This window comes from Microcaecilia unicolor, chromosome 6, assembly GCF_901765095.1.
Source record: "Microcaecilia unicolor chromosome 6, aMicUni1.1, whole genome shotgun sequence".
Classification (NCBI taxonomy): Eukaryota; Metazoa; Chordata; class Amphibia; order Gymnophiona; family Siphonopidae; genus Microcaecilia; species Microcaecilia unicolor.
The window spans coordinates 140023491-140046861 of record NC_044036.1 but is presented as its reverse complement, the minus strand read 5'-3'; the positions used below and the strand labels follow the sequence as shown (position 1 = coordinate 140046861).

The 23371-nt window shown below is 46.8% G+C and overlaps 1 protein-coding gene and 1 non-coding gene across 2 annotated transcripts in view; both read left to right on the top strand.

The window, feature by feature from the left end:
• QARS1 (glutaminyl-tRNA synthetase 1) overlaps positions 1-23371 on the top strand; it is a 95202-nt gene that overhangs the window by 42706 nt on the left and 29125 nt on the right. The window contains 8 exon segments of the mRNA XM_030208105.1: positions 267-397; positions 7875-7967; positions 9502-9639; positions 13865-13952; positions 14482-14625; positions 18467-18533; positions 18536-18570; positions 19227-19318. Of these exon segments, the coding sequence (XP_030063965.1) occupies positions 267-397; positions 7875-7967; positions 9502-9639; positions 13865-13952; positions 14482-14625; positions 18467-18533; positions 18536-18570; positions 19227-19318 (788 nt within the window).
• LOC115473632 lies at positions 10937-11070 on the top strand. Its single transcript, XR_003942724.1, has one exon. It is a non-coding gene; the product is annotated as a small nucleolar RNA SNORA14 (small nucleolar RNA).

Sequence of the window (23371 nt, the reverse complement as noted above, 5' to 3'; positions counted from 1 at the left end):
AAATTTTGATTCTTTGTATATTTTTGCCAGATTTGAGGTATTTGTGTGTGATAATTGGCCCTGCTCCTCCCATCCTCTCCTCTAGGTATACTTCACCGAGTTTAGAAGAGGTTCATGCGATATTGTAGTTACCCCTTTTGACTGAAACTTTGGGATGTCTGTAGTTAGTACAGCCAGAATTGGTTTAGGCAAATCACCATTCCATAAAGCCAGATGAGAATTGACTCCCCCCCCCTTCATGACTGCTTTCATTTTTCTCTCTTTAGGGAATGAGGAAAGGGAAGTTCGCAGAGGGAGAAGTTACCTTGCGGATGAAGATGGTAATGGAGGATGGAAAGATGGACCCCGTAGCCTATCGTATCAAATATACACCTCATCACCGAACTGGAGATAAATGGTATGTTTTAATCTTTGAAAGGGGGAATTGCAGTACATTACCAGGCCAGCCCAGTGGCCCTAGTGATATGTGCTGCATGCTGTCATCCAGAAGATCCCCCATCTTCATGCTCCCGTAGGCTGGGGCGGGGAATGCTGTATAGGTAGTGCTTATTGCCTCTGAGGGTGGGAAGCAGGAGAGAGAGTCATGCTCATTGCCTAAGGATGAAACCTGGTGAGTAGATGGGCCCATGAATGTAGAATTACAGAAGTCTATTCCATATCATCATGCTGATCAATCCATAGACTGGTGGGTTGTGTCCATCTACCAGCAGGTGGAGATAGAGCGCAATCCTTTTGCCTCCCTATATGTGGTCATGTGCTGCCGGAAACTCCTCAGTATGTTCTCTATCTCATCAGGTGGTGGTCACACACAGCAGCAGCTCTGGCTAGGTCTCCAAGCCTAATTCTTAGGTTTTGTTGAGTACTTAGGGTTGAGGGCTCTTCTTGAGCAAGTGCAAACCTGGTGTGGCCAGGTCCCTCCTTTTCTCCCCCCTCCCGCTGGCTCCGTAAAAAAAAAATTTTTTTTTTTTTTTTTAAAGTCCTTTAAGGGCGTTTATTTCAACGTTTATATCAGCGTTTATTGCAGCTGCTCACTGGGACACCAGTTCGTTACAGCTCGGAGTGAGAAGCAGGTAATTTTTACCTTTTGTAGCGGGCAGGGGGTTCCACGATCGGTCTCCACGTGGCTAATGGCGTCGGAGGGCGAGGGCACGAAGAATTGCTCCCCGGACCGCGTGGGCGGGGATGCGGGGGTTTCAAAGCCTGAATCGCCTTTTTTGGGCGTCAGTTTGGAGTCCGGTCAGTGTCCCGGTTCTTCCTCCGGTGCGGCGGTTTTTCCCGCCATAAGCGCCCATCCCCCGCAGCTCGCCCCCTCCATTTTGGCCGGCCACTCTGCTCGGACGGCTTCTTGGGCCGCCCTCGAGGTGGGAGACGTTAATGCTATGGTCGCCCTTGATTCGGGTGACGGCAAGAAAGCGGCAAAAGTTAAGCGCCGTTCTTCCCGCGCGGCTCCTTCTCGGAGTTTCTCGCCAGACGCTATTTTGGATGCGCAGCATGTTTCTCCCCCGCTCTTGCGAGCGCCGGTTGAGGGTGCGTCTAGGGCTGTGGCCCAGGCTGCAGAAGTGCACAGTTTGAGGGGTTTCTCCCCTGAGTTCATTTTGCTGCTGCATCAGGCTTTTCTTATGCAAAACGCTGCCCCTGCTCCCCTGTCTGATAAAGGGGTTGAGGCCTCCGGAAGCAAACGCCCTCGGGTGGATTTCCAGGCCCTAGAGGACTCGGTCTCCTCTGATGTAGATGAGGGCAGCGTATCTGAGTTCTCCCAACGGTCCTTTGGGGATTCCTTGGAGGAGACGGATTCCCGCTCGGATGGAGCGGATGACCCCTCTGCAGCGCTCAGAGGTTTTGCCCAACCTGTTAGTGCAGGCCATGAGCATTTTGAAGATTTCCTCTCCGGAGGACGTCTCTCCCTCAGCCTCTGCTGGCTCTGCCATTATGCTGGGGACAAAGCGCCCGTCTAGAGCCTTCCACGTGCATGAAGCCATGCACACCTTGATTTCGGCTCAATGGGATTTCCCAGAAACGAGCCTTAAAGTGGCTAGGGCTATGTCCCGCCTCTATCCTCTGCCTGAAGGTGAACGGGAGGCCTTTCTTTGGCCTACCGTGGATTCTTTAATCACTGCAGTGACTAAGAAAACGGCGTTGCCGGTGGAAGGTGGCACGGCCCTAAAGGACGCCCAAAACAGAAGATTGGAGGCGGCTTTAAGGTCGTCCTTCGAGGCGGCTGCTTTAAGTTTGCAGGCCTCAGTTTGCGGCTCCTATGTGGCCAGGGCGTGCCTGACGGTTGTGCAGCGGGCTTCCCCTCGGATCCTTCCTTGAGGGCTGATTGGCCGGCCCTGGAATCGGGCTTGGCCTACTTGGCAGACTTGCTGTATGATGTCTTGAGCAGCCCTCGGCTAAAGGTATGATCTCGGCACGTCTAAGGGCAAGAGGTTACCGGAGGTCAGGGCTCGGGCCAGTGGTGCCCGCCCCGGTTTCCTCCAAAGGACGGTTTCAGGAAGCCCGTCGGTATCGCCCGGGCAAGTCGGGCTCCTCTGCCCCCTCTTCCTTCAAAGGAACTTCTCCCCCCAAGCAGCATTCCTTTCGCAGAGACCGCCGTCCAGAAGGTGCATCCTCCGGTCCTCCCCCAGGGTCTTGTACCCAATGACGGGGGCCCTGGTCCATGGCTCAGAGCAGATTGGAGGACGCTATCCCGTTTCTGGGCGAGTGGACCAGGGTAACTTCAGACGCTTGGGTGCTGGAAGTCATCAGAGACGGCTACACGCTAGAGTTCTGCCGACCTTTAAGAGACGGGTTTGTGCACTCTCCCTGCAAGTCTCCGGTCAAAGCTGTGGCAGTGCAGCAGACTTTGGACAATCTGATCCGCTGGGTGCGGTCGTTCCAGTGACAGAAGATCAGCTTGGCAAGGGACGTTACTTCATTTACTTTGTGGTACCAAAGAAAGGAGGTTCTGTGCGGCCTATCCCGACCTCAAAGGGGTCAATCGGGCCTTGAAAGTTCGACACTTCCGAATGGAGACTCTCTGCTCTGTTATAGCGGCAGTGAAGGCAGGGGAGTTGCTGGCATCCTTGGACATCAAGGAAGCTTACTTGCATATTCCCATCTGGCCTCCTCATCAACGCTTTCTGCGTTTTGCTGTCCTGGGCCGACACTTCCAGTTCAGAGCCCTCCCGTTCGGGTTGGGTACTGCTCTGCGGACCTTCTACAAAGTAATGGTGGTCATCGCGGCATTCCTACGCAAGGAAGGAGTACAAGTCCATCCTTATCTGGACGACTGGTTGATCCGAGCCCCCTCTTATGCAGAGTGCGGCAGAGCTTTAGACTGGGTGATTGCTCTTTTGAGCTCCCTGGGGTGGATCATCAACTGGGAGAAAAGCCAGCTGCGCCCGACTCAGTCCCTGGAGTATCTGGGAGTTCGTTTTCGACACCCAAGTGGGCAGAGTGTTCCTGCCAGACAATCGGATTGTCAAGCTTCAGGCTCAGGTGGACCAGTTCCTAGTAGCCTCTCCTCTTCGGGCTTGGGACTATGTGCAGCTGTTGGGCTCTATGACGGCCACGATGGAAGTAGTGCTCTGGGCCAGGGCCCATATGAGACTTCTACAGCACTCTCTGCTGCAGCGCTGGACTCCAGTGTCGGAGGATTACGCTGTGCGCCTTCCCTTGGATCCAGCGGTGCGCAAGGCGCTAAGCTGGTGGCTGAGGCCAGACAAGCTGTCTGCAGGAATGCCTCTTTTGACACCTGAGTGGGTTGTCGTCACAACGGACGCCTCTTTGACGGGCTGGGGAGCCCACTGCTTGGGAAGGACAGCGCAGGGGCTCTGGTCTCCTGCAGAGGCAAAGTGGTCTATCAACCTCCTGGAACTCAGAGCTATTCGGTTGGCGCTTTTGGAGTTTCTCCCGGTACTGGCGTTGAAGCCAGTACGGGTCCTGTCGGACAATGCCACAGCTGTGGCCTATGTCAATCGCCAGGGAGGTACCAAGAGCGCCCCTCTAGCCAAGGAGGCCATGAATCTATGCCAGTGGGCGGAAGCGAACCTTGAACAGCTGTCGGCGGCCCACATTGCGGGAGTCATGAATGTCAAGGCGGACTTTCTCAGTTGCCATACCTTGGATCCCGGAGAGTGGCAGCTATCTGCTCAGGCGTTCTTGGACATCACGAAGCGCTGGGGCCAGCCGAGCCTAGATCTGATGGCGTCATTGGCCAATTGCCAAGTGCTGCGCTTTTTCAGCAGAGGACGGGACCCTCGATCTCTGGGAGTAGATGCTCTTCTCCAACAGTGGCCGACACAGGAGCTTCTCCATGTGTTTCCGCTCTGGCCCATGTTGGGCAGGGTGCTAGACTGGGTGGTAAAGCATCCGGGCCGGATAATCCTGGTGGGTCCGGACTGGCCCAGACGTCCCTGGTATGCGGACTTGATCATGCTCTCAGCGGACGGCCCTCTGCGGCTTGCCAGCGGAGGCAAGGCCTGTTGCATCAGGGTCCCTTGGTGATGGAGGATCCCTCCCCCTTTGGTCTTACGGTCTGGCTATTGAGCGGCAGCGTCTGAGGAAGAAGGGCTTCTCAGACAAGGTCATCGTCACTATGCTGAGAACGAGGAAGCGCTCTACTTCTACTGCTTACGCCAGGGTTTGGCGTACCTTTGCATCGTGGTGTGAGGCAGGCTCTCTTTCTCCCTTCACTGCTCCAATTTCTTCAGTGGTGGCATTCCTGCAAGAAGGTCTAGAGAAAGGCCTGTCGCTCAGTTCCCTTAAAGTCCAGGTAGCGGCTCTGGCTTGCTTCAGGGGTCGCCTGAAGGGTGCTTCCCTGGCCTCGCAGCCAGATGTGGTGCGCTTTCTCAAGGGAGTTAATCACCTGCGCCCTCCTCTGCACTCAGTGGTACCTGCGTGGAATCTCAATCTGGTGCTGAGCCTTGCAGAAGCCGCCTTTTGAACCCTTGTCGAGGGCATCTCTGAAAGACCTGACATTGAAAGCAGTCTTTTTGGTGGCTATCACTTTAGCCAGAAGAGTTTCCGAGCTCCAGGCGCTATCATGTCAAGAGCCCTTTCTGCAGTTCACTGAGGCAGGAGTGTCTATTCGCACAGTGCCTTCCTTCCTACCCAAGATTGTTTCTCGCTTCCATGTGAATCAGCAGCTCTGTCTACCCTCCTTTCGTAGGGAGGACTACCCAGAGGAGTATTCTGCTCTCAAATATCTAGATGTGAGATGAGTCATCATCAGATACTTGGAAGTGACCAATGATTTTCGGAAGTCGGATCATCTGTTTGTGCTGTTCACAGGTCCTCGTAAGGGTCTGCAGGCTGCCAAGCCTACAGTAGCACGATGGGTCAAGGAAACCATTGCAGCGGCTTATGTGGCCGTGGGGTAGGTGCCGCCTATCCAACTGAAGGCTCACTCCACTAGAGCACAGGCGGCCTCGCTGGCAGAGGCTGGGGTCCGTTTCCTTGGAAGAGATTTGTACGGCGGCAACTTGGGCATCGGCTCATACCTTCTCCAGACATTACCGCTTGACTGTGGCTGTTTGGGCGGAGGCCCGGTTTGGGAGCTCAAATCTTCTGTCCTTCTGTGACTGTTCTCTTGTGCTTGGACTGCTTAAATATTTGAAATTTAAAATGCTTTACTTTTTGTCTATTAGATTGTAAGCTCTTTGAGCAGGGACTGTCTTTCTTCTGTGTTTGTACAGCGCTGCGTACACTTTGTAGCGCTCTAGAAATGTTAAATAGTAGTAGTAGTAGTAGTAGTAGTGTTGCGGTCAGGGATTTCTATGGCCCGCCCTGGGTGAGTACTGCTTCGGTACATCCCACCAGTCTATGGATTGATCAGCATGATGATATGGAAGGTAAAATTATGTATCATACCTGATAATTTTCTTTCCATTAATCATTGCTGATCAATCCATAGCCCCTCCCAGATATCTGTACTGTTTATATTCTGGTTGCATTTCAGGTTCAAGTTTAGTCTTCAGTTCCTGTTCAGGAGGACTTCGTGTTCAAGTTTTTTCAATTGGATTCTTCAGGAGTTGAGACGATTTTGTGTTACAGTGAGCTGCTGCATTCCTCTCGCCTCCGTTTTTCAGGGCTGGATTGAGACCTAAATTCTGCCGGCGCTCCCTCCCGCTTCGTGCAGCTGTAGGGCAGCTTTGTACCCCTCCCGCTTCGGCGGTGTTAGGGTCAGTCAGCTCCTCCCGCGGTTGCAGGATAAGCCAGATCCCCCCGCATCGGCGGGTGTGGTGTCCCTCCTCCACTCGCGTGGATGAGCTGGACGGATTCCCCTCCTCCACTTGTGTGGGGATGAGCTGGGTTGATTCCCCTACCCAGTTTCGGCGGTGGTAGCTGGGCAGAGTGTCCCTTTGTGGGTTGTAATTCTCTAAGTGCTGAGTCCTGCGGATGGAGCTTTGATATCGACATACTGAGGAGTTTCCGGCAGCACATGACCACATATAGGGAGGCAAAAGGATTGCTCTCTATCCCCACCTGCTGGTAGATGGACACAACCCACCAGTCTATGGATTGCTCAGCTATGATTAATGGACAAGAAATTATCAGGTATGATACATAATTTTACCTTACTGCAGTGACCAGACAAGGTACATAAAATAAAGGGAAAGTCTACAGGTATCTGTGAATAAATATTTGTCCAGTCCAGACAGAGAGGCAATAAACTAAATATTGTTTATTGTCTTAAAAATTCAACAGTGGAACAGGTAAACTGAAAATGGATCAATTATAACACTAACTAAACATTTGTATACTTTCTGAGAAGTACCTGGGAAGATCAGAACATATAGCTGCTCACAAGTTATCAAATGTAACTGTTTACAGGGCCTTAGCAAGAGATCTGGCTGTCTTCTTTCTTGGCTAAGACTGGAGCAAAAGCCAATAATCTTAAAATGAAAATCAGCTCCTGGGCCAATTACAGCCCAGGACATCAAAATTTAAAAAAAATATACTGCTGCTTGCATGCTTCCTGTTTGTGTGCTAAAACTAAAGAAAGAACATTTCATTCTCTGTACAGCTTACAGTAGAGAAACACCACTGCTGGCCAAATATGAGAAATCCAGGCTAAAAACCCACCTCTTTAATGCTGTTTTTGACTCCCTAACACCTTTTCACTTGCCCTGTACCCTTTTTATCCCCAAACCTCTCAGTTGTGCTTATATGTGCCTGTCCTATTTAGATTGTAAGCTCTTTTTTCATGTTGCTGTACAGTGCTGCGTTTGCCTTGTAGCACTATAGAAATGATAGTAGTAATAGTAAATACACTTTGGCGTAATTAATGCAGGAAAAATATCCAATACATTTTACAGGCTTAAAACACACTGTTTCTTCACACATTACAAAACTAAGTGCTGCATTCAGAAGTTCTCTCTTTAAAGTTGTTAGCACAGCTGATGTCACTCAGCAGTAAAGACTGCATGCCATTGACTAGAATAGGTTTGCAATTTCTTTGCTTTGTTTTCTTAAAATAGTTGACCCTCCCCCCCCCCCCCCCCCCTTTAAAAACCTCTTCATTTTTTTGAGCTTTGACATGCTTTCCTCTTACAGTGGTGGGAAGAAACCAAGGCATAACTGAGCAGAGATGGTGTGAAACAGGTTGACATAGAGTGGATTCCTGTGAAGTATTTGATGTAGATTTACCATTGGACTATAGCTGTCTGTCGCTTCTCTCCAGTGTGCTGAAAAGAAGTGGTGTTAAAGCCTCTTAGCAGGCTTTAGACCATAGCTATGAAGAAGAGAGGGAATGCCGGAGTGAAGCAGCAAGATAGATGATTGATTTATGCATCCATGCTGTGGATCATCTTGCACACTTTGGGGGAGAAAGAGGGTGGGGGGGATTGTTAGATGGGAAATGTCTTGCTAAGAAAGCCCTGGTTTGTTTACAGGTGTATCTATCCCACCTATGACTACACGCATTGTTTGTGCGACTCCATAGAACACATAACTCACTCGTTGTGCACCAAAGAGTTCCAGGCCAGGTAAGACCTTGCTATAGAGAGAAGCCTTTCTTCTCTTCGACTGTTGACATTATTTATGTACGATGCTGTACCATGATGGCGTTCCCTGCCTTGTCTCATCACTTGGGAATGCGCATACTGTTTGACTGGATGGGATAAAAACCCTACTAGCTGAAATGATGCTTGTGGCTGTCCTGACACAGGCTCTGTAGCTCATTTTAATCCTCTGTTGTGGTTCACTGCTAAGGCTACTGCACCCCTGGTACACATATATAAATGTAGAAAGTTACATCAGAAAACAGCTTTAAGACCTGTCTTGTGGACACATCCAAACCAACAGCTCAGTCTTCAGAGATTCTCTGTGCTTGTCCCCGTCTTTCTTGCCTCAAACTGTGACAGCTGTCCACCCGTACCAAAATAAAACCTTGCAGCTTGACTGTTAATACAGTTCTGCAGGTTACAGATTATAATACAAGATTTAAAAAAAACAAACAAAAAAAACGTAGTTCCAGGTGTGTAATTACTAAATGATGCTGCATCTCTTTTTTGCTGCTAGCATGAATTGTTAGTTTAGGGGGTAATATCCAGCCTGCAGCAGTAAGTACCATGCAAGCCTCTTCCAGCTGCAGTCTAATCCTGGATGTTCAATGCCAAGGCAGGCGTGGCTTCCAGCATTTTGGATGTAGGTATGTCTGCTGACCCAGAAGTAAACCAAGCACTGGCTAATACTCAGACCAGTTCCTGGGTTAACTTTAACGCATAAAATTAGGACAGCTGAATATTGCTGCTAACTGGCTTTGTTAGCATGCCACCAACACTCCATCCACGGCCCAACCCTAACCTAGCCAGTTAAGGGATGGACCAGGGCTGCTGAGAGACTGAGTGCCCCCCCCCCTGCCGCCACAGTTCCACATACCTTGGCTGGCTGGGGTTCCCAAACCCCGCCAGCAGAAGCCTTTCTCCATCACTGTTCTCTGCCGCATGTAAGAGGAAAAGCAGCTGCAGGCCAGGCAGTGCGGCAGAGAACAACGCTGGAGGAAGGCTTCTGCTGGTGGGGCTTGGGGACCCCACCAGCCAAACCAAAGGCCCCGAAGCCCTGTGTCTGCTCCTCCCCAGTTTCTAAGGGGGGGTCCGGCACTGGAGTTTTCTCTCCTGCTCCTGTCGCGTCGCGATCACCTGGGTCTCGTCAGGAGCAGGAGAAAGACTGGCACCTTTGGCGGCCGGGCCTGGGGGAATGTTGCCCCCACTGCTTTCAGCGGCCCTGGAATGGCCAATTAGCATGAATATTCAGCAGCACTACGTAGTTAAGTGCCACTGAATACCCTGGACAGGCCAGCTCAGCGGGATTTAAACTGGGCAAGATCCTATCCTGTCTGGTTAATCCCTTTTGAATATCGACCCCCTTTAATGAAAGTGAAGCTACTTGTCTCTGTGGCCATGTACGATAGCACATTTGATCCAATGTAAATGTTCCTCGTTGCTGCTTTTATTTTCACTTTGTTCCTGACGTACCTGTATATAACCCCTTGTCATCTCCTCTTTTGCGGCTTTGAAGACGGTCCTCCTATTTCTGGCTGTGCAATGCACTGGACGTTTACTGCCCTGTGCAGTGGGAATATGGCCGTTTGAACCTTCATTACACTGTCGTCTCAAAGAGGAAGATTATTAAACTAGTGGAGGCTGGTGCTGTCAGGTGAGCTACGCTTCCGAAGTTTGCTTTCAGTTGTGAGATTCATCCCTCCACCCCCTTTCCATATATAGATTTTGCCCTTAAAGCACACACAAGCCAAATGCCTCCAGATAGGGACTTCTTTGCTATGTGGCTCTGTTGCAACATCTTGTGGTTATTTTTCTCCTGGATTGCCTCTCTGTTTTGTTCATCCAGACTTCCCAATTATCTTCTGTCAGGGTAAATAAGAGAGTAAATTCATAACCAACCCCAGTGCCTCTGCTCTTCCCCCCCCCCCCCCCCCCAATGTACTGCACCATATTTTTTTACTTAGCATCTCATCTCTGTGTCTCTATCCAGCAACCCTGCCTCACCTATTGTAGCACAATATGAGTAGTAAAATTCGATGCATCATGAAACTAGGGGTAAGGCCAAAGCAGTTCTGGCGATGCTCTGCTCCTCTCTCCCTTTATACTCTTCAGGGCTTGTAACTGGGACACCAGTGGCTATGCCGTTCTTCGGAAGGCATCCTATTTTGCTGTCCAGGGGCTCAAGTGGTGTGTTTGAACCACGCAGGGGAGGTACTTCACAGTTCACAATGTAACACCTCAGCCTTAGGCAGCAGAGGAGACAGACACAGCCAAAAGCGCCTCACTGCCATCGTTCTAGCATCAATTCCTCCTCTTTACCTTTGAGTCTCACAATGCCAGTTTTGCACATCTTCCTATTACTGACATCTAAAAAATGTCTTGTCCCTCCATTTTACCGTATTGGCTATTTTTTTTTTCTTCCGTTTGCATCTTTGCTTTCCTGGCTGCTACCTTCTCTTAGCTTTTCCAGATACTGTTTTTTTTTGTTTTGATTTGTTTTTTTGTGATTTCTTGTAGTTTATAAAGGCTATCCTTTTTCTTTACCTTTTCAGCTACTTCTTTTGAAAACCAAAGTGGTCTCCTTTTCTTTACTTTTATTTATTTTCCTTACGAAAAGGTTTGTTGCCCTTACAATATCTCTTTTCAGTTTTGCCCACTGCTTTCCAGCTTCTTCCATTTGTTCCTATCCAGACCTCAGTTTCTTGAGGCTTCCCTCAACTGATGGCTGTGCTCTAAACTGCAACTTAAAATACTAAACTAGACTCTAAAACACGATTTATATGTAACCCTGAAAGAGACTTAAAAGTCTACACTGTTGTCTAAACTGAATTTGCTAAAGTGCAATATCCAGCAGGTAAAATACACCAGTGAAGTTTTCCTCCTCTCAACACCTCTTCAGGATTTCTCATCCATTGCAAGTGCTTTGTTAGGCTCTTCAGTTTCACCAGGACATGCATTCCTAAAACCCCTTAGCAGTCTTCACTGTAGCTGCCAAGACAAGCAGGAATTGCTAAAACAAACCTGTGAGACCTCCAAAGTGCAGAGAGTGATGGTGTCTCTGTGCTATTTCACATCTTACACAATTTTTGTGGCACATTCTAGTTTTGTGTATATGTATGTAAACATTTCGCAAGTTAACAATCAATGGTACTAAGCCATGTAGACTACTGCAACGGAATTTATGCAGGATGCAAAGAACAAATTATAAAGAAACTTCAGACCACTCAAAACACAGCAGCCAGGCTTATATTTGGAAAAACGCAATTTGAAAGCGCCAAACCCCTCCAAGAAAAATTGGCTCCCAATCAAAGAACATATTGCTTTCAAAATCTGTACCCTGGTTCATAAAATTATCTACAGCGAAGCCCCGGGATACATGACAGACCTCATAGACCTACCAACCAGAAACACAACAGGATCAACATGAACATACCTAAATCTCCACTACCCAAGCTGCAAAGGACTCAAATACAAATCAACCTATGCATCCAGCTTTTCCTACGTAAGCACACAACTATGGAACACATTACCAAAAGCCGTGAAAACAACTTATGATCACCTAAACTTCCAGAAATCATTAAAAACTAACCTGTTCAAAAAGGCTTACCCTACCAACGCAATTTAAATGCCTGTACCCTACAACACAACGAAACCAAAGCTCGTAATGGACACTCTCCCCGATACTTTTCAACCTTATGATGATCCCCTTGGCCAGACTACTAACCAAACATGGCCTAAATCCTTTCATATACGCTGACGACGTCCCTTTAAATCCAATCTATCAGAAATCCATGACAAAATCAATACTGTCATTACCACTCTAACCTCTTGGGCTAATGCTTTTAAAATGAAATTAAATAAAGAAAAAATGCAGTGCCTGGTTATCTCTTCCCAATACTCCCCTTACCTCCAGGCTACTCTCAACACCCCTGATGTCAAACTCTCCATATCCGACAACTTAGATACTCGGAGTAATGACAGCCATTTATCTTTTGATAACCACGCCAAATTCATCACGAAGAAAATGTTTAATATGATGTGGATATTGAAACGAGTGAAGCCATACCTCTCATGCAACACTTTCTGGAACCTGATACAGTCCACTGTTATTACCCACGCTGACTACTTCAACAGTGTGTTCTTAGGATGCAAAACCCAAATACTGAAGAGACTCCAAACAGCCCAAAACACTGCAGCCAGACTTATTTTTGGCAAATCAAAATTTGAAAGTGCATCACCTCTTCGAGCGAAGCTCCACTGGCACCCCATCAAAGAGAGAATAAATTTCAAGATCAACACAATGACCCACAAGATCATACACTGAGAATCCCCCGGCTACATGAGTGATTTGATCGACCTCCCTGGCAGAAATAGATCTATTTCTTCACGAACTTATCTCAACCTACACCTTCCCAATTGTAGAGGAATTAAATACAAGACCTACTATGCATCCAGTTTCTCCTTTTTGGGCAGCCAGCTTTGGAATGCTCTACCCAGACCAATCCGATTAATTAACAACTACTTGCCCTTTAGAAAAATGCTAAAAACTTATCTCTTTAAGCAAGCCTATCCTAATGTCCCAACCTAATCTTACCAACCTCCACTCCCAATTCTGTTTTGAATTAGATAATGACCCCATCATTGGTTTTACTTACCCCTCCTCCCCATTCCCCCTCTACTCATCCCATCCTTCTCTTCTCCATCTCCCCTTTATTTTATCCCTCCTTACCCCATTTATCCCAAATTTATACTATCCTATCCTGTCTACCCTCTCTTATACTAATCATACATTATCAAGATCAACTTATCATACACTATTAAGCTCAACTTATAATGTTTTGAAATTTCTATTATGACTTTGCATTTCAAATTACTATGTAAGCCACATTGAGCCTGCATTGTGTGGGAAAGTGCGGGGTACAAATAAATATAACAACTCTTCCTCTCTACGATTCCCTAATGTGTCTGTACACATGAACCTTATTCTACCACAACATTACTGTATTTGTTCATACCGGAATTGGCGAACGCCTTTACGGTACTATGAGGCATATTTTCAAAGCACTTAGCCTTCCAAAGTTCCATAGAAACCTACGGAACTGTGGAATGCTATGAAAATATGCCTCTATGTAAGCCACATTGAGCCTGCAAATAGGTGGAAAAATGTGAGATAACAAATGTAACAAATAAATGTGTGTATATTGTCTATAATTGTTTTATTTCAGGTATACTGCACTATTTCCCATCCCCCAAAACTCTCTTTTTCCTATCAGCCACATGAAGGAATTTCTGACTGGTCACTTGCTCTGATGGGGCCTCATGTTGCTAAGGCAATTCAGATACCTGGTTATATCCTGTTACAAAAGTGAGTTAGAGGTGTGGCAAGGACAAATTGCAAGCGTCCAGCACATATGAAAGTCCCAATACAAGTCTCCAGCCCATATGCAGCCCCTATGATTGTTCCAGGGTAGAGAGAGGTGAATGCTCACAACAGCCCTATAAAACCCTGCTGCAGAAAAAGGAACTCTGAAAACACCAGGCATGCTTGGTGAGAGAGTGTTTCAGAATCCGTCCAATGGCCTATGGTTTTCCCAAGGGGGTTTTACTCCCCCTACCCTTGATGCAAACTAAATTCTCTATAGCAATTAATCTTTCATTCATTCATATTCCTTCTTTCTCTGCTTTTTCTCTGTTTCTGTGACCTTTGTATGAGGAACAAAACTTTCTTCTTTCTTTATCTCATTAGTCTAATAACTTATAATTACCAGAGGTACTTCATAAGTGTTTTAGCGGACTAGCAAACCAATTGTGCAGCCTAGAACTATATATATTTCATTTCCGCTTTCCTCAGTGTGTCACTGATGCCCCTCTGTTTTTAGGGATTGGGAGATCCACGGCTTTTTCACACTGACTGCTCTCAGGCGACGGGGATTTCCTGCTGAAGCCATTAACAATTTCTGTGCCAGGGTAGGTGAGCTGGCTTAATGGTCCTTTGGAAAGAGATTGTAGACTGGCAAGAGGAATGCGTGAACTTTGTGGTTCAGCCTTAAATTCGGATGGAGACAATGGTGTTGGCCTCTTTTTTGTTTTGTTTTTTAGCGTTTGGCTCTTCAGTGCACAGAAGATAGACTGCTGTGTTAGCTAACTTAGCTTTGAGCAGATTTTAGAAAAAGTATGCAATGGGTTTGAATCCTGGCCTGGAAATTGAGCAAAGGTGGCATTTGCAGTCTTGAAGAATAGAACTCCAGCCTTTCTACTTACAACAGAAACACCCATGGGTGGCATTCGTGAAACAGTCATATCCCTACTGAGAATGTATTTGTACAATGGCTTGGTTACAGAGGGAGAAAGCCATCTGAGTAAAGTTCGTGGTGTCCCTGCTTTGCATCTCTCCCTTAATCATAGTTGATGGTGGTAGGAGCAGAGGTGAGAGTAGATAAGCCAGGTTCAAGAAAAGTTGCTTCCCCTGATTCACTTACCCATTTCTGCTGTGTAGGTTGGGGTCACTGTGGCACAGACGACCATGGAGCCCCATTTGTTGGAAGCATGTGTGCGGGAGGTGCTGAATGAGAGCGCTCCTCGAGTCATGGCAGTACTAGAGCCATTGAAAGTTACCATCACAAACTTCCCAGCTGCCAAGGTGAGAAAATGCTGTCGTTCAAATTCCATGATAGACTAATTTTATTCTTTTCACAGCTTGGATGAGTAGAACTTAACGGTTGCCCTAATGGGTCAGATCTAAGATCCATCTATTCTGTTCCAGTGGCCAGTCCAGGTCAAAGGTACCTGGTGGATTCCCAAAAAGTAGCAAGACATGCTACTTAACCCTAGGGACAAGCAGTGGCTTTCCCCAGGTCTACCTTTTAATAGCAGTTTATAGACCCGAACACCCCACCCCCCAGAACTTGTCTAATTTTATTTATTTATTTTTTTTACCCAGCTCTGTTAGCTCCTTTTAACATGTCCTCTGGCAATGAGATCCAGAGCTTTCTATGCACAGAGTGAAATATTTTTTCCTATGGTTTTAGAAGTATTCATTGTGTATCCCTAGTCTTTCAGAATTAATTCACATTTACGGATTCCTTCCCACCCTCTTCCCAAGGTAGGATAAGTGTAATTCCTTAGCATCCCTCCGGACCGGCCAGGAATGGACTGATGGGTTGTGCACGTCTACCAGCAGGAGGAGACTGAGAAAAAAAACTTTGACTAGATAGCCAATAAGAGCCCTGGTCATGTGACCCTAGCCTCAGTATTTTCTCAGTCTCCAGCAGGTAGGAAGTGAGCCTATTAGTCTCTTTCTAAATATTTAGTTGTTTTATTATTATATCTTTCTCTGTGCCACAGGAATTCTTTGAGGCTGGTTAGGTTTGGTCAGCTGATTAGCTAAGCCTCAGGGGGTATACTCGGGTGCCCCGGGTCACTCCCCCTATTCCTCCCCATCTCCCTTCTATTCTACTAATCTCTAAGGGAAGGGTTCCTCTTTTGGTTAGCAAAGAGGTCTTACCTTTGGGAGAGGCAGCCAGATTAAAGTATATAAACTCTGTTTTCCCCATTGTTTTAACGAGCACAGCTCTGTTTAAGTTTTGGGGTGTCTGTCTTGTGTGTCTCTTTAAAAAAAAAAAAAAAAAACAAGAGCACAAGTTTGGTTTTGGTATTGTGCTTAGTTTTCATTTCGCTAGGTTATTATTACTAGCACTGCAGAACGGAGTGGTTTTTATAAGGTTTAAATATTAACTGGATTGGATTTAGGCGCGAACCGCGTACGCGCGTGCACGCGCGTCCCGCCATGTCTGAGAAACTTAAACGATGCGCTGTTTGCCAGCGTCGGGGGGTTTCCTCTACGGGCGCATGTAAATATTGTACCTCACCAGGAGCAGCGTCCTCGTCTGTTTTGCCTACGACGTCGGCCTCTCTGTTGGCGGTATCGGGTCCCTCGCCGTCGCGGTCCTCGTCTGCAGCTCCTGAGGAGTCAGGCGCGCCTCCGGAGGCCGTCCCGGCGAATTTGGCGCGAACGGCGGCCATTTTGATTCCTACTCCGTCTTCTCCTTCGCGTATTCAGCAGCCTGCGGCCCTAGGTCTTTCAGATGCTGATACGTTGAATTCAGGAGCTCTGGTGCAATCTGGGGCCACTCAGGCAGGGGGTTTCCTCCTGAGTTTGTGATCCAGATGTACCAGGCATTTTTGATGCACAGAGGCGATACAGGAGCTGGGACAGCAGATGCTGTCACACCTACACCTCCACCTCCTAAAAAAGTTAGGGAACATGTGTTCCATGGGGATTTTTGGGCTGATCACGATCAGGAGATGCCCTATCTGGAAGAGGAGGAAGATTTTGGAGTCAATGCCTGTACTGATCCTGATTTTTCGCTCTCAGATCCGGAGGCGGCAGCTTTTGCTCAGGGGGATGATCCCGCCATGGCTAGGATTTTTTCACAAAGATGACTTGCAGGAGCTCATCTCTATGGTCTCCTCTACTTTGAATTTTTGAAGATGTTGCGCCGGTTTCACAAACCCGTAAGGTAGACTTCTTGATTAAGGGGTCTAGATCCGCGCCCAAACTTTTCCCATGCATCAGGACATTTGGGATGTTATTAAAGCGCAATGGGAGGTTCCAGATGCAGCTTTCCGTCCGACTAGATCTATGTCTCGGCTCTATCAGATTCCAGAAACAGATAAAGCTATGCTTAAGGTGCCGGTCGTGGATGCAGTGGTGTCGGCGGTGACTAAGCGGAATACGGTTCCCGGGATGGAGGCACGGCTCTTCGGGATGTTCAGGACAGAAGACTAGATTCTCTGCTCAGGAATAGTTTTGATGTTTCCTCCTTGGCAGTTCAGGCTGCCATTTGTGGTTCCTTGGTGGCTAGAGCTTTGCTTTAGGTGGGCAGAGAGAGTCCTGGACAGGACTTCGGATGATCTTCATTCCATCGATGTTGACGTAGCTAGAATTGAGACAGGGGCGGCTTTTCTGGCTGATGCCCTCTATGATTTACTGCGAGCATCTTCTAAGTCTTTGGCTTTGGGGGTCGCTGCTCGCAGATCTCTGTGGTTGAAAGGTTGGTCGGCGGATGCGGCCTCCAAGTCAAAGTTGAGCAAGTTTCCTTTTAAAGGTTCTTTCTTGTTTGGAGAAGAATTGGATAAGTTGGTTAATTCCTTGGGTGATGCTAAGGTTCCTCGCCTTCCGCAAGATAGACCTCGTCTGTCCACTCGGGGTTCTTTGTTTGGTAGGAGTTCTGGGAGAGGTTTCCGGAAGTTTCAGGCTGGTCGAGGTTTTCAGCCTCAGAGGTTAGGTTGGCAATAGGATTCAGTCCTTTCGGGGTTCTCGCAGAGGAGCAGGTTTCTCCTCTTCCCAAGTAGGATAAGTGTAATTTGTAACCATTAGAGGAAGTGTTTGGTTTCTGTGAGTTTGATTGTGAGGGGGTGCTATTTCCAAACTGCATTTTGGAATGAAGTCTGTAGGTAGTCTTTTTACCCACACATTTTGCCCCTGATTTCAAACCGAAGGTAGAAGCCTACTTCACTTTGAAATGTGGGAATAGAACTCAAAATTAAAAGCAAGCAGTCTGTGAGCAATGTTCTGACCTATCACGCCTGGAACACCTCCACATTACCACATTCAGGGAGCCCATTTTCAGATAGCCAATTTCTGTGAGTAAATTGCTAGTATCCTTCTAAAATGGCTTTGAATATTACCTCTCCCAATGAGTATCTGGTGAAGGTACAATTTTAGAATATCCTGTCCCAGCAGCATTTGCTGAGTTAACACGGGTGACTTTATTTCACATCAAACTTTAATATTTAAAAAAAAACCAACTTGGCTCCCCTTAGTACTGAACCAGTTAAGTGAATGAAACCCTTGATACAGAAGTTATGTAGCCAAGAGTTTTGTTTTGGGTTGGTTGGTTTTTTTTTTTTTTTTTAAGGACCGGATGGGAGGGTTAGAGTTAAGAACACCACAGAGCCTGGCTGACTGGCGGTTACGCTGTGACTATATCTCCCTCTAGTGCTGGAGGAAGATGGAGCTGACGTGGCAGAGTTTGAACTGGGATTAGGCTGGGTCCTTTGGCAGTTTTAAACTACCACATACCATCCCTGTTAAAACAAACAAAAACAATTCAAACAGATTTCTTGAATAATTACAGTGCATTACCTTGCTGTACAGTAATATAATACACGGTCTTCCAGAGCTTGTGAATGTGAAGTGCCCCTCTGCTCCTGCACTTCTTTCACCCTGTTAACATCGTTCCTGTGTTTCTCACATGGTTTGGGGTGAAATTGCTTTCTAAAATGTACTGACTATAAGGAGTGTGGAAAGAGGGCTTATGGGTATTTGTGCTTTGTGTGATTTTCCCTTGATGCTACCTAATCATGTACCATTGGTGCTGAGATTTTGAGACTGGGTTTTACCTGTGACAGAAAATAAGATTCATGAGCTGTTTTTGTTTATATTCAGCTCTAAATTGCTCTCTGCTTTGGTCCTCCAGGCAATGGATGTATCTGTTCCAAATTTTCCAGCAAATGAATCCAGGGGCTTCCACAAAATCCCTTTTTCTTCATCCTCTATATCGAGCAGACTGACTTCAGGGAGGTAAATTCTGCACCAGATTCTGTGTCATGTGATTAGTAGATGTTACCATCATAAGAGAGAGGACGGTAAGCTCAGAATATGTGTGCATCATTTGTATCGGAAGAGACCAATGTGTCACGCGTCTGCATGGAAGCGAGGCCGAGAGAAAACCTCTAGCTCATAGGCTTGAAAGTGAGGATCTCTGTGTAGATTCATGGTGTTATGCTTAGCTACACCTTTTAATCTGTTTCCCTTTGGAGTTTGGGCCTTTTGCACTTATCTCCATGGCTGTTCAATGGTTGGACAAGCAATATACTCTATAATGTACTTAAGTCCCAGGAACGTGTGTGCTTTTTTTTTTTTTTTTTTTTTGAGCCGTCTAAACCAGGGGTTCTCAATCCAGTCCTTGGGACACACCTAGCCAGTCAGGTTTTCAGAATATCCATAACAAATATGCAGGAGATAAATTTGCATGTGCTACCTCCTTGTTATGCAAATTTATCTCATGCATATTCATTGCGGATATCCTGAAACCTGACTGTCTTTGAGAACCCCTGGATTATACGGTAGCACTGTCTTCCAGCAAAAATTCTTTGCATGAAACAAAATATGATTAAAAAAAATATTTGACAATATTTGGCGTTCAGAGTTTCTTTACGATTCTTTCCTTTATGAAGGTTATGGAGAAGGGTTATAAGCGTCTGACCCCAGATCAGCCAGTAGGTTTGAGACATGCTGGCTATGTCATCTCTGTGCAGAACGTTATAAGGTGAGGAGAAGGGATGGGAGGAAGATAATGGTTTGAGATCTGTTACCTGTGGACTCGAATCCTGAGAATTCCCTGCCTCAAACTGCGATGGCTAAGTACTGGTTCCTTTTTTCCCCCTCTCACAGGTAGAACCTGCTGAAAAAAAAAAGAACGTGTAGCATGGAAACATTTTAATTGAATACAAAAGGCTAGAAAGATCCACACGCTTTGTGATCTTCAACAGTTGAATGTTTATTGACATGTTACCCAAAAATGTAAAGTACTGCTTCTTGTTTAGAAAACTAGTATACTTTTCATTTTACCTTGCATATTGGCTCAATCTGCTACTTATTGCCTAAGAGTTTGTATGACTAGGTACTAATTTAGGGGTCCTTTTAACTAAACTGTGGTATAAAGCGGCCTGTGGTAGTGTAGGCTGATGTTTTGGGTGCGTGTCAGAGAGAGTCCGAGGAGTAGGGTTGGTGGGCTGTTCCAGAAAACCAAGGAAGACCTTGTGTGGTTGGTCGCATGCCAGGCCACTTTTTACCGTTTCTGCAAAAAAAGGGCTTTTTTTTTTTTTTTTTTTAATGGGACAGGAAAATGGCTTGTGGTACAACTGAAACCAGCGCGCACTAAAACTGGCCAGGGCGCTTGACACCCACCCATTGTGCTAGCGGTAAGGGCTTAACGCAACACCCGAAATGACCGGTCTGCACACGCCAACTGCCTATTAGCAATGGAAACGCCCCATGTCAGAGGAAATAAATAAATCATCCAGGCGTTACAGGTGCGTGGCAAATCTGAAATTACTGCCAGGGGGGTTCGGTAGTCTCATTTTTGGCACGCGCGTAGAGCCTAACGCACATTTGTAAAAGGGCCCCTTTAGGGTCTCCAGTTATTTTGTCAGCATTTATTATTACCTGTGTAGATTTTTACATGCGTAGTTCAGCCTAACTCAAACTTAAGCTGTGTTAAGAATTACCAAATGACAGGTCGTCCAGAGCAGGGGCTAACGCCCCCTCTCCAGCACATATTCATGTCTTCCTGGAAGTGCAGCTGTGCTTACTGAGCTTTCCTGTTATCGTCTTGATGTGACGCTCTCTTGTTGACATACGGTGTGAGAACGGAAAGCTGTTTCTATGGCAACTGCTATTATCTTTTGTAGTGACCAGAGAATGGTCCGTGAGCTCACCACGCAGCAAAAGACCATTTTAGTAGTAGAGATCGATTCACTAGTGCAGTATGCTGACCAGTTCCCTGCAGTAAGTTAGCCAGAGAGTTGTCGCTACCCTTCTAGCCCCTGAGCCCACCTCCTTATTAGAGGTGAAAGCCAGAGTTATTCACATCTTTCAACCTATAGCTTCACCAGTGTGGTGGCCAAGCCAAGGAGGGGGGAGAAATGGGGGGGGGGGGGGGAATGCATATCAAAGGTGCAAACAAAATGTGCATAAAATAGTTAACTGCAACAAAATGGAGAATGACAAAATACAGAATTTTATAAGATGAGTTAGTAACTTGTTTTGGAGCAGAATCTAAAGCTTTTTCAGGAGCAGAGCTACTATGAGTTGCATTTGTACTGTCCTGGTATTATATGTTCTTATAAGTAAGAGCAATTCAGACTGAAATTGCCTTCTGCCTCACCCACCCCAATACCACACAGGCATTTCAAAATAAACTGTTTTTTTTTAATACCTCCAAAACAAAAGAGAGCCTTTAAAATATAAAATGGTCAAAATGGTCACTGTCTTGATCTCATCTTCTCCTCCAACTGTTCACCTTCTAGTTTCCTTGCCTCTGATCATCCCTCCTCTGATCACCATCTTATAACTTTCACACTTAAATCTCCCCCCTCCCAGTTCCGTCCTATCCTATCTAATTTATCTAGGAATCTTCATGATATTGACCCTTCATCTCTATCCTCCCATGTTTCTAACCTCCTCTCTACTGTGGCACCATCCACGTCTGTCAACGAGGCTGTTTCTTCTTACAACAATACTCTATCCTCTGCCTTAGACACTCTTGCACCTTTGATGACCCGCCCTGTAAGGCGTACAAAACCCCAACCTTGGCTGACTTCTAATATCCGCTACCTACGTTCCTGTACCCGCTCCGCCGAACGCCTCTGGCGGAAATCTCGGGCCCTTGCTGATTTCTTACACTTTAAGTTCATGCTGACCTCCTTCCAATCTGCTCTTTTACGTGCCAAACAGGATTATTATATCCAACTGACCAACTCTCTTGGCTCTAATCCTCGACTTCTCTTCACCACATTGAACCTCTCCTCAAGGTGCCCCCTCCCCCAACTCCCCCTTCATTATCTCCTCAGACCCTTGCTGATTCTTTCACAACAAGGTTCAAAAGATAAACCTTGCTTTCTCTACCTCACCACCTCTCCCTCCACTAGTTCGTCCCCCTCTCTCTCCTTCCCTCATTCCCTTTCCTCCTTTCCTGAAGTTACTATTGAGGAAACTACACTTCTCCTTTCTTCCTCAAATGTACCACCTGTTCCTCTGATCCCATTCCTGCCCACCTTCTTAATGCCATCTCTCCTACTCTTATTCCTTTATCTGTCACATTCTCAACCTCTCACTTTCCACTGCAACTGTCCCTGCTGCCTTTAAACATGCTGTGGTCACACCTCTCCTTAAGAAGCCTTCACTTGACCCTACTTGTCCCTCTAATTACCGACCCATCTACCTCCTTCCTTTTCTCTCCAAATTACTTGAGCGTGCTGTTCACCGCCGCTGCCTTGATTTTCTCTCCTCACATGCTATTCTTGACCCATTACAATCTGGTTTTCGCCCTCTCCACTCAACCGAAACTGCGCTTACTAAAGTCTCCAATGACCTATTACTGGCTAAATCCAGAGGTCAATATTCCATCCTCATTCTTCTTGATCTTTCCGCTGCTTTTGACACTGTCGATCACAGCATACTTCTCGATACCCTGTCCTCACTTGGGATTCCAGGGCTCTGTCCTTTCCTGGTTCTCTTCCTACCTCTCCCTCCGCACCTTTAGTGTTCACTCTGGTGGATCCTCTTCTACTTCTATCCCTCTGCCTGTTGGCGTACCTCAGGGTTCTGTTCTTGGTCCCCTCCTCTTTTCTATCTACACTTCTTCCCTTGGTTCATTAATCTCATCCCATGGCTTTTCCTACCATCTCTATGCTGATGACTCCCAAATCTACCTTTCTACCCCTGATATCTCACCTTGCATCCAAACCAAAGTTTCAGCGTGCTTGTCTGACATTGCTGTCTGGATGTCTCAACGCCACCTGAAATTAAATATGACCAAAACCGAGCTTCTCATTTTCCCCCCCAAACCCACCTCCCCGCTCCCCCGTTTCTATTTCTGTTGATGGCTCTCTCATTCTCCCTGTCTCCTCAGCTCGAAACCTTGGGGTCATCTTTGACTCTTCTCTCTCCTTCTCTGCTCATATCCAGCAGACCGCCAAGACCTGTCGTTTCTTTCTTTACAACATCCGTAAAATCCGCCCCTTTCTTTCCGAGCACTCTACCAAAACCCTCATCCACACCCTTGTCACCTCTCGTTTAGACTACTGCAATCTGCTTCTTGCTGGCCTCCCACTTAGTCACCTCTCCCCTCTCCAGTCGGTTCAAAACTCTGCTGCCCGTCTCATCTTCCGCCAGGGTCGCTTTACTCATACTACCCCTCTCCTCAAGACCCTTCACTGGCTCCCTATCCGTTTTCGCATCCTGTTCAAACTTCTTCTACTAACCTATAAATGTATTCACTCTGCTGCTCCCCAGTATCTCTCCACACTCGTCCTTCCCTACACCCCTTCCCGTGCACTCCGCTCCATGGATAAATCCTTCTTATCTGTTCCCTTCTCCACTACTGCCAACTCCAGACTTCGCGCCTTCTGTCTCGCTGCACCCTACGCCTGGAATAAACTTCCTGAGCCCCTACGTCTTGCCCCATCCTTGGCCACCTTTAAATCTAGACTGAAAGCCCACCTCTTTAACATTTCTTTTGACTAGTAACCACTTGTAACCACTCGCCTCCACCTACCCTCCTCTCTTCCTTCCCGTTCACATTAATTGATTTGATTTG